This window comes from Diaphorina citri, unplaced genomic scaffold, assembly GCF_000475195.1.
Source record: "Diaphorina citri unplaced genomic scaffold, Diaci psyllid genome assembly version 1.1 scaffold239, whole genome shotgun sequence".
In the NCBI taxonomy this organism is placed as follows: Eukaryota; Metazoa; Arthropoda; class Insecta; order Hemiptera; family Psyllidae; genus Diaphorina; species Diaphorina citri.
Window position 1 is genome coordinate 51,691 of NW_007377676.1, and position 14,517 is coordinate 66,207.

General features: G+C 33.4%; 1 protein-coding gene across 1 annotated transcript in view; it reads right to left on the reverse strand.

The window, feature by feature from the left end:
• Window positions 1–210: 210 nt before the first annotated feature.
• The window catches only part of LOC103506496 (probable serine/threonine-protein kinase DDB_G0282963), a 118,625-nt gene continuing 104,318 nt past the window's right edge, over window positions 211–14,517 (reverse strand). Inside the window, exons 13-21 of the mRNA XM_026821541.1 lie at window positions 12,437–12,615; window positions 12,136–12,148; window positions 11,087–11,265; window positions 10,488–10,712; window positions 8,845–9,066; window positions 5,361–6,821; window positions 2,748–2,839; window positions 1,095–1,174; window positions 211–916 (exon numbers count right to left, since the gene is read on the reverse strand). Coding sequence (XP_026677342.1) covers window positions 274–916; window positions 1,095–1,174; window positions 2,748–2,839; window positions 5,361–6,821; window positions 8,845–9,066; window positions 10,488–10,712; window positions 11,087–11,265; window positions 12,136–12,148; window positions 12,437–12,615 — 3,094 coding nt within the window. The 3' untranslated portion in view covers window positions 211–273. The remainder of the gene's footprint in view (window positions 917–1,094; window positions 1,175–2,747; window positions 2,840–5,360; window positions 6,822–8,844; window positions 9,067–10,487; window positions 10,713–11,086; window positions 11,266–12,135; window positions 12,149–12,436; window positions 12,616–14,517) is intronic.

Genomic DNA, 14,517 nt, shown 5'->3' on the forward strand with positions numbered 1-14,517 from the left:
CATATCAGCGAAAATTCATTTGAAATATCCCTATGAATTCGAAAAGCTTTGCATACCAGTTTGAGAAATAAAATCAAATAGTCTCAGTTCCGAGAAACAACCTTCACTCACAATATTATTAAATTCATATTTAAAATTTATCCAAAATAAGCAGGTATCTAAAGCTCTGAAATTGATAAGTCGAATAAAGGACAAGAAAAGCACAAGAGGTTCAGGTAATATTAGTATTATTTTTGCTATGTATTTTGAATTAAACTTTATATGAATTGAATTCTAATTAACTTTTTTCAAACTATTCTTTCCAAAACTTCTAATTGACTCTAATAGCATGTCCCTTGTAGTGACATGGTTATTTGTTTTGTAACAGTCTACATTTTCACCAAATAAGTAACAAGACATGGGTCTTGTAACCTTTGGTGCTGTAGTGACATTACCGTTTATGTATGCCAATGGCTTTTTCAGTTCGACTGCTCTTACTATGGGAGCATGAGGAGACAAGTCTGTGGAAACAGGTCTCTTGTATGAATTTGTTCGAGATACCAATCTCATTGAGATATTCCTATTCTCTATTTTCTCAGCGAAATCTTTCTTTTCCACCGGTGTTTGCACACCATTGATAGGTGACGGTGGAACTCCATTCACAACATCATTTACATGATTAAAATTGTTATTTACACTAGGTTTGAAATTATTGACAAGAGCATTTGTTTTCAGTTTACTCTCAAATTTGCTACCTATCTTATAATCTTTATCGGTCTTGATATTGACTTTAACTTTCGGTCGTTCGTTCCAGGTTGCGAAATTGACGTCAGGCGTTCCTTGGTAGGAATACCTTCTCGTTACATCCTTTTCTTGCTTGGGTGCCTTGGATTCTTCTTTTGGTATGGCTTCTTCTTTCTTGGGTTCTGGTTCCGATCTGAAACAAGACAAAAATAAAAATAACCCATCATCACCTGTTTTGTAACTTTCATACATCATCTGTTCTTGTAGCGAGTAGCAAGTGGGGACACATAAACATTTGAACTGGTAAAATCCCCACTGAGGCCTGACAAGATCTTAGAATTTGGGAAAAGGGTCATTAAAAAAGGTCTTACTCGATTGGTTCGATGATGTTCTCTTTCTCCAGCCCAGTCTCCTCAGCTACACTCAGGCGGGGTAGAATAGTCTTCAAAACCTGGAACATTCATAGGAAAAACAGGAACAGAATATTATTATTCGATTACACCTAGGTAAAGACGGTTTAATGGTGTTAAACAGGGCTGCTTGTAACAAATGCCGTTCTCCAATTAATACTCGTAGGTATAAAACGCTGAATTTCATTATTGTAAAATACTTGAACCACCAATCTCTATGTTCGAATTTAACCACTACACCATCGAGGTTGGTATTATTCGATTTTAATAATAACGTTGAAAAGAACTTGAAATGTAACCTATCCTTTTTGGCTTACCACTAATATTGACTGTGAGCACAAAATATGCACGAATAGGTATACGTTTTTACCAATGAGAGATACATTTACATAGGTTCGAATTTAACCACTACACCACCGAGGTTGGTATTATTCGATTTTAATAATAACGTTGAAAAGAACTTGAAATGTAACCTATACTTTTTGGCTTACCACTAATATTGACTGTGAGCACAAAATATGCACGAATAGGTATACGTTTTTACCAATGAGAGATACATTTACATAACACACACGGCACAGAAAAGGCATGTGGCGAAAAAATATTAATGAAGGATGAACCGTCCAAAATTTCCCCCGCCTACACAAATTTATCAGATTACAGCCAAATGGTACCTATATGATTGCTTTGGAATATTTTGGGCTTTCTCGGAAAATTTGATCGTCAAATAACAATCTAAGTTATTGGCTTCGTTTCCTGGCGATGTTTTGGAGCAGGCAAAGTATTTGCCACCTAACACTTCAAGAGTTCGTCCGTATATTATTGTAATAAATAAATCTTAGTAAGAACTTAGTATTCCAGGGAATTTTCGTGGCAAATTGTCAATAGGAAAGTCAATGTGACATTAGGAGGCACCTTGTTTAAGATCGAGTAAACAAATAAAACAGTAGACGTATGCAAACATATTTATGTTTATGTAAATGGTAAATGACACATGGGAAGAACATGTCCATGTAAACAACAAATGACAGACTGAAATCTGTTCCTTACCTGTAGAGACTGAAGCTCGCTCATATTTTGAGCACTCCGTTTCCAAAGAACCTCTTTGCGACTTTCTTTCAGTTTGATAATTGAATTATTTTCTGTAAAAAGAAATTTTTAAAGATAAAATAAATTTCAAGAGAATTTGCTTGATGATGTGATATTAGAAGAGAATTTTTAAAACAATTTTCTTTTTTATTGCACGCCGCTTTGGAATATTTTGGGCTTTCTCGGAAAATTTGATCGTCAAAAAACAATCTAAGTTATTGGCTTCGTTTCCTGGCGATGTTTTGGAGCAGGCAAAGTATTAGCCACCTAACACTTCAAGAGTTCGTCCGTATATTATTGTAATAAATAAATGTTAGTAAGAACTTAGTATTACAGGGAATTTTCGTGGCAAATTGTCAATAGGAAAGTCAATGTGACATTAGGAAGCACCTTGTTTAAGTTCGAGTAAACAAATAAAACAGTAGACGTATGCAAACATATTTATGTTTATGTAAATGGTAAATGACACATGGGAAGAACATGTCCATGTAAACAACAAATGACAGACTGAAATCTGTTCCTTACCTGTAGAGACTGAAGCTCGCTCATATTTTGAGCACTCCGTTTCCAAAGAACCTCTTTGCGACTTTCTTTCAGTTTGATAATTGAATTATTTTCTGTAAAAAGAAATTTTTAAAGATAAAATAAATTTCAAGAGAATTTGCTTGATGATGTGATATTAGAAGAGAATTTTTAAAACAATTTTCTTTTTATTGCACGCCAAGTTACCGACTAATATTTTGTCAAGGGGAAAAAAAGTAAAATTCATCATCTTAACCCTTCATTCTGTCATAACTCTCATGACTGGATATTTAGTTAACTCTAGCATATCATCTGTCATGACTGAATATATTTAGCAAACTCTCTCTCATATCATACATTTTTTGACACCTCCGCAAGTTCTCACTCGTCTTTCCATTACTTTGAAATTTCATTTTACCGAGTTTGTGTCACAGATAAAGTAAATTATTCTTTAACATTACGTTTTGTCAGTGAGAATGTGGAAGGTATTACTCTGAAAAATATTACCTCTCCCTTGAAATTTTATATCATACATTTTTTGACACCTCCGCAAGTTCTCACTCGTCTTTCCATTACTTTGAATTTTTTTTACCGAGTTTGTGTCACAGGTAAAGTAAATTATTCTTTAACATTACGTTTTGTCAGTGAGAATGTGGAAGGTATTACTCTGAAAAATATTACCTCTCCCTTGAAATTTACCTAGATATAGGTACCTGGTTAGATTACTTCATCTTGGAAAACTAAGCGATTCTAAAAAAATCATTTTTTTGCCTTGAAAGACTCGAATTAAATAACATGAAAGAGCTCACTCCCACTTAAGGTAGATTATTTTTCGTGGTACATACTTTTAGATTAAAAATAATTCACAGCCAAAGGGTGCCCATTTGGGAATGAAAACATAGAGACCTGGTTAGATTACATCATCTTAGAAAATTAAGCGATTCTAAAAAAGTAATTTTTTTGCCTTGAAAGACTCGAATTAAATAACATGAAAGATCTCACTCCCACATAAGGTAGATTATTTTTCGTGGTACATACTTTTAGATTAAAAATAATTCACAGCCAAAGGGTGCCCATTTGGGAATGAAAACAAAGAGAACCTGAATGCGAGGGCAAGATCTATTTCGTAAAGTATTATTATATTATGTCAACTTTCAATGTAGGTAGCATTTGCAAATACCCTCGTGTAATGTAGAGAACTTGGATGCGAGGGCAAGATCTATTTCGTAAAGTATTATTATATTATGTCAACTTTCAATGTAGGTAGCAATTGCAAATACCCTCGTGTAATGTGGTACACGTTGAGCCATCCAACAAACAAAGGTAAATTTTGCAATGTTATGAGAGAAAGAAATAATAATAATAGTTTCCTTTCAAATGTTTTTCCACTTTTACTTCTCTCAGAATTTAATATACAAAAGTACGCTTCATTAGGATGAAGTAAAATTAAAGTTTTGAATAATGTATTTTTATATGTACTTTTGGATTAATGTGGGGTATACTTCATACCTACGTTAGATTAACTTCGAAATGTTGGAGAAATTTTCACCTCTGCTGTGGCACGTTGGTATGTTGCAAATTTAGATTTGCTTCAGGAATGTGCTCAGAAAGAATACCACAGGGATGAAAAAGTAGAATAAAATTGCGATCAGCAAGCAATACATGGGTCTTACCCGTTGATTTGTTAATCAATCAATCAATCAATCAATCAATCAATCAATCAATCAATCAATCAATCAATCAATCAATCAATCAATCAATCAATCAATCAATCAATCAATCAATCAATCAATCAATCAATCAATCAATCAATCAATCAATCAATCAATCAATCAATCAATCAATCAATCAATCAATCAATCAATCAATCAATCAATCAATCAATCAATCAATCAATCAATCAATCAATCAATCAATCAATCAATCAATCAATCAATCAATCAATCAATCAATCAATCAATCAATCAATCAATCAATCAATCAATCAATCAATCAATCAATCAATCAATCAATCAATCAATCAATCAATCAATCAATCAATCAATCAATCAAGTAGACTAGTAGAGAATCGCGAGGGATTTATTGTGGCCGGACTTTGAAATTTTCAGGCTTTTTGTCATGGAAATTATTATTTCCACCAATGAACTAGGTAATTACGTCCGTAGATGGTATTATTTTTATGTTTCTGTTATACTGAGGTATGTGCCCACTTAGTCACTTACCATCCCTTAGGTATTATTTACAAAAGGTACAATTAAAACTGGAAATCACTAACTCGTACTTGTAAATCCTCACAAAAAACAATCTAGGACAAAAAACAATCTAGGCCTTTTGAAAGAACTTATAGAGAGGTACACTTTCTATACACCTATGTGCATGCCTGGCAATTATTTCGTTCCAAACATTTTGTACTTATATAAAATTCCTTTGATCTTGAGAGAAAATTGGAATGTACGTTTCCGAAGGGATTAGTCCTTCTGTATGCTCAAAGTCTATTTCAAAATCAAAGTCGAATAAAAATTATTTTTTTCATTTTGTGAATTCGAGAGAAAGGATTACCTACCTATCATTTCATAAAAAAAGCGTGAAGCAGAATATTTATGCTGAGAGACTTACCCTTGTCAATACTGAGTTCACTGGAGGTTCTACGTAGATTACTAGGAGCTTCCAAGTTCTCACAAGACGAAGAAAAGAATTTATCGAACTTTTGTAGATTGAATTTCACAGGATTGGATAGCAAAGAAATATAAGAAGATGATCGTTTCATTGCAGAGGACATATCCGGCCTATCATACTGACTTAGAGAATTATGCCTATTGATTTTGGGAATATTGGTTTTTGGTTTTTCATCCTTTGGTTTGGAAGCGACAACAACTGAATCATCGCAATAAATACTGATCGGTCTCTTTATATTTTCATAAGTGGAAATTTTGAAATTTATCAAACTACTTGTAGGATTTCCACTGGACTTGGGTTTAGCTGTTCGTGAGTTTTTATCATTGATTAAGGTTGCTAACTCTCGCACACCCACTTTACTTTCATTTATAAAACTTGACAACTCATTTATGACAGCGGATTTAGTATCTGTCACTTTGCTTTCTTTCTTATCCTCATCCCTCTTATTGATTATATCTTTGCAGCCTCGTTCTTTATTATTTTTGTTCACAGTGCTTACAATCGGATTACTTTTGGGTTCATTGTTAGTTTCATTTCTTACGTCTGAATGTTTCTTTGAACCAACATTAACTTCTTCACTAGCACTTTCAAGAGATGACTCCTTGCAAGAGAGGGGTTTCCTGAAGTCAGCATTATCATAATCATTTATCATTTTGGCTTCTTGTGGTATTATCTGACTGTTTTGTTCAGAATATTTCTCTTGCAGTTTTTCATTTGAATTATTATCTTTAGTTTGCTGATACTGCCTATTACTGACACAACATTCTTCTCTTGCACCATCATCTACCATATCTAAACCATTGACTTGTTTCAGCCTACTATAAATATGATTATTATTCGTTTCTCTTCGAGGTATGGTCTCTAATCCATCATTGAACCTGTTCTGTACTTCATTCTTTTGATTATTATTTTCGTATATCTTACTTGATGCATCATCTAACTCAAGTCCAGAGTCATTGCCCATTGAGTTCTGTTTACTATCCGAGCCCTCATCATCAGGTTTATATTTCTTGTAATCATTTTCAATCGTAACACTAACTATCATTTCATTGGCAAATTTCTTAGGTTTTGGTGATATCTCATCATTGACACAGATACCATTGGAAGTTTCTGTATGTATGACTAGGTTATTTTCCAATGGGTTCTTGCTAACTATTTCCGTTAGATTGCTAATGGTTACTGTGTCAAACTCCGTCAAGGTGGGGGAGGAGTTATTCATGTCTCGGAAAGCAGTTGGTGGATCAGGAAGCTTATATTCCCACTGTAAGCTTTCCGGTTCTTCATTGACTTCTGTGTAGGTTAAAGATGGCGTCTCGTAGTCTTTCGTAGCATTATGGAAAATCCTATCAATCTCATCGTCTAGCTTAAATTCAGTGCTGAAGCTTTCTTGAGCATTGTTACCTAGAAAGAAGGAAAATTATCATGAAACAATTTTATTGGCTTTTATAATATTACAAAAGCCCGACTGACATGCGGTTGTAAAAATAAAAGAGAAGGCAAGAAAAAAGAAGTATTACAAGAATAGGATCAAGACCCACTTTGTACAATGTTTACGTTGGTATTAAGACTTGACTGCCTGTTACTTCTCTTGTCTTTTTTTTTTTTAATTTACTCTATTTTAAATTGAATCGAGAGAAAAAGCTTAGTTCCACAACTGCTAACATGAACATGACCGAATTTCTATTATTTTCTATATCTGCCTACATCCCCAGAAGAAGAAAAATATTCTAGGACGGAAATTAAAATTATTGACATAGCAAGTGGTTTTTTAAGATTTTTTTTTTCCTAAAAAAAAAAAAAAAAAAAAAAAAAAATGTCAAACAGCGCCCCTAAAAACAAACACTGTAAAGCACGTTCAATGGAAAAGGAATTTTCCTCTGAGCTACATTTTAGATTGTTGTTTCCTACTGTGTGAACACACAAAGCTTTGAGTTTCAGAAACGATATCTCACTTAAATGAAAGCCACAGATATCCTCTACGAAGGAACAAAAATTGAAGTGGTGAGCAAAATACTCAAAGTAGACGATATTTTGCTTTAGACAATTATAAGGAATATTCTTGTTTTTAAAGAATTTTAAAAATATTCTTAGACGGTACCATGTATTTTATTGAGTAGGTATTCTCTGTATACAAACACATTGTCCCACAATTCCCACATGTTTCATAGAGACAAAATCTGACGTCATATTTTTTCAAGCTTTTGTCCAAATGGAAATTATTTTCCCATTAAACCAATTTAACATGTTCTCTAAAAGTAAATTAGCTATTGAAAGTTCGTTATATTAAAATATCCTTACGAGTAAACTCGATAGACATATCAAGAGGACTAAGGACATCAATATTTATGTTATTAAAGTGACATAAAACGATTGGCAGCTACTCGTATACATAAGTATTAGGGGATTATCAGAATTGTATTCTGACAATGTCATATTTATAATAACCATGTCGAAATTATTTGCATGAGTATGACAGATTCGCCTGAAGATATTAAATTTAAAATTAGTTGAAATAGAGAGTATCAAGTACAGGATGATGAATTATTAAAGTTATTATGAACACCTGAAAGATTTTTACCTTTTTATAACACATTCTTTATTATTATTATTATTATTATTATTATTATTATTATTATTATTATTATTATTATTATTATTATTATTATTATTATTATTATTATTATTGTTTATTATTACCTCTTGAAACTGTAGGCTGTGTGGGAGAACAAGATTATTATACCGGCAGAAAAAACTATCAAAGACTCACATTACGTGTTTAATTTACATGCAAGTAGCTCTGTACAAAGAATTTCGATGAAATATGTGTCTGGAATTATTTAAAAATTATAAAGTCACTCCTTAGCCCGCAACCAAAATATCATACCTTAATCCATACCTAGCAGAGTTTGTATTTACACATCGACAATACTCTTAAAAAGATTACTTATAATCGAAATTGATAAACTCAGTGTCCTATAAACCACACCAAATTATAGTCCAGCAAATGAAGAATCATTCAGGTCTTACGTTATGACGAGATTCGAAACACTTTTGAGTCTTCATTTGCTGTACTAAAAGGGAAGTTATTATATTTCGGAGAGTTACTTCTTTGAAATTTTGTAAAAACCCCAGCTTGAGATGTTGATTACCGACTGTTAAGACTTGTTATTGGACAAGTTAACATAAAAGTTATCAGTACTGATAAGTGATAATTATCTGACCATGGTAAGGCTGTTTCAACTAGGCAAAAAGTAGTATGTAAAATTTGCGTACGATATAGAATAGGAGATGTCAACTATAATCGTGAAGTTGCATTGGTTACATCTTTATCGACACCGATAACTTTATGTCGATCAAACTGCCTATTGTTAAAATTCTTGGAAATAAACCATAATGTACAGAAGATAAAATAAACCATGCACACCTGGTTCACATGCAAGGGAAGGGTCCTTCGTTTCCTCCAGACTTTGGTTTGGCTCGGAAGTTTCAACATCTTTGGTATCATGACTCAGACTATCAAGTTTCATTCTCTTTGGAGGACTAGGTGCTCTTCTTTTGACTTTGGGAATTTCGCAGTCAGCATTAAAGAGCTTTGTTCGTGGCTTTGGTTGAGGGACTTTACTAAAGGGAATGCTACTACAACATTCTAAAGTTTAAGAACAAGGTAAAAACAAATGTTTCAATTAGGTATTTACATAATTATTTACACAATGTACGAAGGGGTAGGGGGTCAGAATTTAGGCAACAGTATTTACAAGAGGAGGGTTTCAATTTTTTACGAAAGTGTGCAACGTCAGGAATATGAACAATTCATTAGAACTATTTGAATACCTTGGGAAAAATGTGAACATAATGAGGCAGACTGGAGTTTTTTTATTTGCCATTACACAAACATAAAATAATAGATACCTACAAAACACTCCATAATAATAGGTACGTACCTATATTTGGAAAGGCTATGTTTTTATAATATAGGTACTTAATTAAAATTGTTTAAAACTTGTTCAAGCTTTAATAAAACTTTTTAAGCACGCTAGTAGAGCTCATAAAAAAGTACAAAATTTAGGTTCTTGAAAATGAATTATGGACGTTGCAATCCTTCATAAAGTTCAAATTAGAAGTTCGAGATAAGTAAAGTCAGTACATGTAGGTGTTAGAGAAGAGAAGGTAAATGACTTGAGAGTAAGAATAATGATTAGAAACTGTACATTAGAAAAACTTTTCAAGAGTATAGAAAGAATTGTGACCTACGAAATTCTCTACTACTGAAAGGTTTACAAGAGATGTGGGAATAAAGGTTTACAAGGGATATTTACAGATAAAATTGAAGAGACTGTCACTGCACAATTCCTCATACATACTCTTCCGTTTTGTTCGACAGGATAGTTTCAAGTTTACTTAGAAAACCTGTCCAGGATTCATTGGATTCCGTTCTGTTAAAGTTTGACAGATAAGGGGGTGGTGGCTCAAAAAAGTTGAACTGTTCTACATTTTTATTTGACACATCTAATCCCAAGTCAACGTCATCGACAATGATATCGGGTAAACCTGGATTATTCCCGAACAGAAATACGGGTGGAATTTTAGAAAATTGTAAAACTTCATTGTTATCTGAATTTCCGCGTGCGGATTTTTCGTGAAATCCCAAAGACGATTGCGATTTTGAAATTCTTTGCCCGTTGATTGGGGAAGGTATTTGTGTGGGATCTATTTGAGGACAGTTAACTTGTTTGAGTTTGAGTAAGGGGGATCTATCTCGAGAAGGACTCCTGGATCGAGACCGACTTTCATATAACCCTGTACTTGTATCCAAATTTAAATGATTTTCACTAGGCGACTTCTGAATTTGTTTGAAAGTATTGAACTGTAAACCCGAATTTTCCCCTCTCTGAATCTCTCGTTTGGGACTTTTAATGGCAACTATTTCAGACGTAGGAGGTATAATGTCATCCAATAACTTCTGGGAATCCGGACTAATTAATCCTGAAGTGAAACGGTCTTCGTAGGTAAAATTAAAATGGTCTACTGGGAAGTCAACAACAGTATCTTCATCAGAGCTAGACATACCTGTAGGGGGAGTGGGGGAGGAGGAGGGAGGGAGTTCTACATCTCTACGGTGCACTGGGGGTGAAGGAAAACTACTTGGAAGGGTGGCTGACTTTTGTTTCATTTCTTCCTCCATGTCAAAACTCATAACTTTGTTTGACTTGAGTGTTTGAGTTTTTTCTTCGGGTAAGGCTGACATTTTCGTGTGTGATGAGGGAGGTAATGGAGCGGGCTTCTTTTTGCGAACTGTAAAGTACATTAAAATGTGGAAATGAGTAAGTTTTAAACTAACTTATTAAGTCAATTAAAAATTGTTTACTTATGTCGCTGCTCTAGAGTTTTAATAGTTTTAATTGAGTTTACATCGTTATTAAGCGAGATAGGTGCGATATTTAAAAGGCACTTCCCTTTTCCAATCACCAAACATAAACATCCCTATTCATTCATCTGTAATATCCTTGATATCTACATACCTACACCAAACGATCACAAAATACTTGATGCAAAATCTTATGAATGCCTGGAAACTGTTTGTGTATGCAATGTGCTATACTCTTCACAGGTTTACATAGATTATACGGAGAGGACAACCTCATAGTTTTAATGAATTCCTTATTTACCTGCCGCTGACGAAAGGGACACAGAAGAGGAAGAAATGTTGGACTTCTTGTACAGGGAAAGTCCTGTGCTTGCAGAGTTCAGATTAGAACAAGACTGACTCATTTTGAATTTAGCCGGAAGGTTGGTGTTGCTGGAGTGGTGAGACAATTTACTTCGTCTTGGAAGCGAGTCCGGTAAACTAAAAATAATAATGAAAAAAATGTAATATGAAAAACAATATGACTAAAATTATTTTTATTTCTAGATATTTATTTTCTCAACTTGTTGTTTGATTAATTACAAACTTTCCAGTCTATGTTTTCTTGAAATTAAATTGATCCTAAGGCAAGGTAAACCTGGACCTTTGATAAGTGCGCCTTCAGCATGTGATGTGTTCCAATCCACTAAATAACAATTAATTTAGGTAAATAATTAAAAGTAAATTTAGGTATAATGAAATTAAAATGAACGGAGATAAATATTTGTTGTGTTAAAGATTTCAATATGAGGGTAAATTTTTATGCTTCAGTTGGAATTCGAGTACGTGCCCCCCCGATTATCAGACGAAATCCCTCCATGCCAAAGTTGTTCTAGATAAATTTAAACTTGTCTAGTCTAGGTAATTGTATGTAATATAGGAGTACATTATGCAAATTTAATGCTTTAATAAAAAATAAATGTTCATAATGTTTCATGCAACTTTCCTCATTCGTTATACACTTTTTTCCCCATACGAATCAGAAATTGAATGAGGTCAATTAACCTTAAAGCTAAAGACCTCAATATAGGTTCCCCCTAAATGGGAAAATTGAATTAAATGGGGGTGTTTTAAATCTATTAAAGAGCTCAAACGATTCAGACAAAAAAAAAATCTATAAAACAATAATGATAAAATGTATTTTTTAAAGCTCACTCAAATATAAAGGTTTAATGGATTCAAAGGAGAAAGATAAAAGAAAAAGGGAAAATGGGAAGAGTGGAAAGGGGTGGAAAAATGACAAAGGAGAAAGGGAAACGAGAAGAATAATAATAATAAACTAACTTATTAAGTCAATTAAAAATTGTTTACTTATGTCGCTGCTCTAGAGTTTTAATAGTTTTAATTGAGTTTACATCGTTATTAAGCGAGATAGGTGCGATATTTAAAAGGCACTTCCCTTTTCCAATCACCAAACATAAACATCCCTATTCATTCATCTGTAATATCCTTGATATCTACATACCTACACCAAACGATCACAAAATACTTGATGCAAAATCTTATGAATGCCTGGAAACTGTTTGTGTATGCAATGTGCTATACTCTTCACAGGTTTACATAGATTATACGGAGAGGACAACCTCATAGTTTTAATGAATTCCTTATTTACCTGCCGCTGACGAAAGGGACACAGAAGAGGAAGAAATGTTGGACTTCTTGTACAGGGAAAGTCCTGTGCTTGCAGAGTTCAGATTAGAACAAGACTGACTCATTTTGAATTTAGCCGGAAGGTTGGTGTTGCTGGAGTGGTGAGACAATTTACTTCGTCTTGGAAGCGAGTCCGGTAAACTAAAAATAATAATGAAAAAAATGTAATATGAAAAACAATATGACTAAAAATATTTTTATTTAGATATTTATTTTCTCAACTTGTTGTTTGATTGATTACAAACTTTTCAGTCTATGTTTTCTTGAAATTAAATTGATCCTAAGGCAAGGTAAACCTGGACCTTTGATAAGTGCGCCATCAGCATGTGATGTGTTCCAATCCACTAAATAACAATTAATTTAGGTTAAATAATTAAAAGTAAATTTAGGTATAATGAAATTAAAATGAACGAAGATAAATATTTGTTGTGTCCAAGATTTCAAAATGAGGGTAAATTTTTATGCTTCAGTTGGGATTCGAGTACGTGCCGCCCCCCCCCCCCCCCCCTCTCTCCGCAAAAACCCCCCCACCAAAGATGTTTCTCAGAAAATTATAGAATTTCGATGAAATATGTGTCTGGAATTATTTAAAAATTATAAAGTCACTCCTTAGCCCGCAACCAAAATATCATACCTTAATCCATACCTAGCAGAGTTTGTATTTTTAAAGAGACAATACTCTTAAAAAGATTACTTATAATCGAAATTGATAAACTCAGTGTCCTATAAACCACACCAAATTACAGTCCAGCAAATGAAGAATCATTCAGGTCATACGTTATGACGAGATTCGAAACACTTTTGAGTCTTCATTTGCTGTACTAAAAGGGAAGTTATTATATTTCGGAGAGTTACTCCTTTGAAATTTTGTAAAAACCCCAGCTTGAGATGTTGATTACCGACTGTTAAGACTTGTTATTGGACAATTTAACATAAAAGTTATCAGTACTGATAAGTGATAATTATCTAACCATGGTAAGGCTGTTTCAACAAGGCAGAAAGTAGTATGTAAAATTTGCGTACGATATAGAATAGGAGATGTCAATTATAATCGTGAAGTTGCATTGGTTACATCTTTATCGACACCGATAACTTTATGTCGATCAAACTGCCTATTGTTAAAATTCTTGGAAATCTTTGAAATTTTGTAAAAACCCCAGCTTGAGATGTTGATTACCGACTGTTAAGACTTGTTATTGGACAAGTTAACATAAAAGTTATCAGTACTGATAAGTGATAATTATCTGACCATGGTAAGGCTGTTTCAACTAGGCAAAAAGTAGTATGTAAAATTTGCGTACGATATAGAATAGGAGATGTCAACTATAATCGTGAAGTTGCATTGGTTACATCTTTATCGACACCGATAACTTTATGTCGATCAAACTGCCTATTGTTAAAATTCTTGGAAATAAACCATAATGTACAGAAGATAAAATAAACCATGCACACCTGGTTCACATGCAAGGGAAGGGTCCTTCGTTTCCTCCAGACTTTGGTTTGGCTCGGAAGTTTCAACATCTTTGGTATCATGACTCAGACTATCAAGTTTCATTCTCTTTGGAGGACTAGGTGCTCTTCTTTTGACTTTGGGAATTTCGCAGTCAGCATTAAAGAGCTTTGTTCGTGGCTTTGGTTGAGGGACTTTACTAAAGGGAATGCTACTACAACATTCTAAAGTTTAAGAACAAGGTAAAAACAAATGTTTCAATTAGGTATTTACATATTTACACAATGTACGAAGGGGTAGTGGGTCAGAATTTAGGCAACAGTATTTACAAGAGGAGGGTTTTAAATTTTTACGAAAGTGTGCAACGTCAGGAATATGAACAATTCATTAGAACTATTTGAATACCTTGCGAAAAATGTGAACATAATGAGGCAGACTGGAGTTTTTTTATTTGCCATTACACAAACATAAAATAATAGATACCTACAAAACACTTCATAATAATAGGTACGTACCTATATTTGGAAAGGCTATGTTTTTATAATATAGGTTCTTAATTAAAATTGTTTAAAACTTGTTCAAGCTTTAATAAA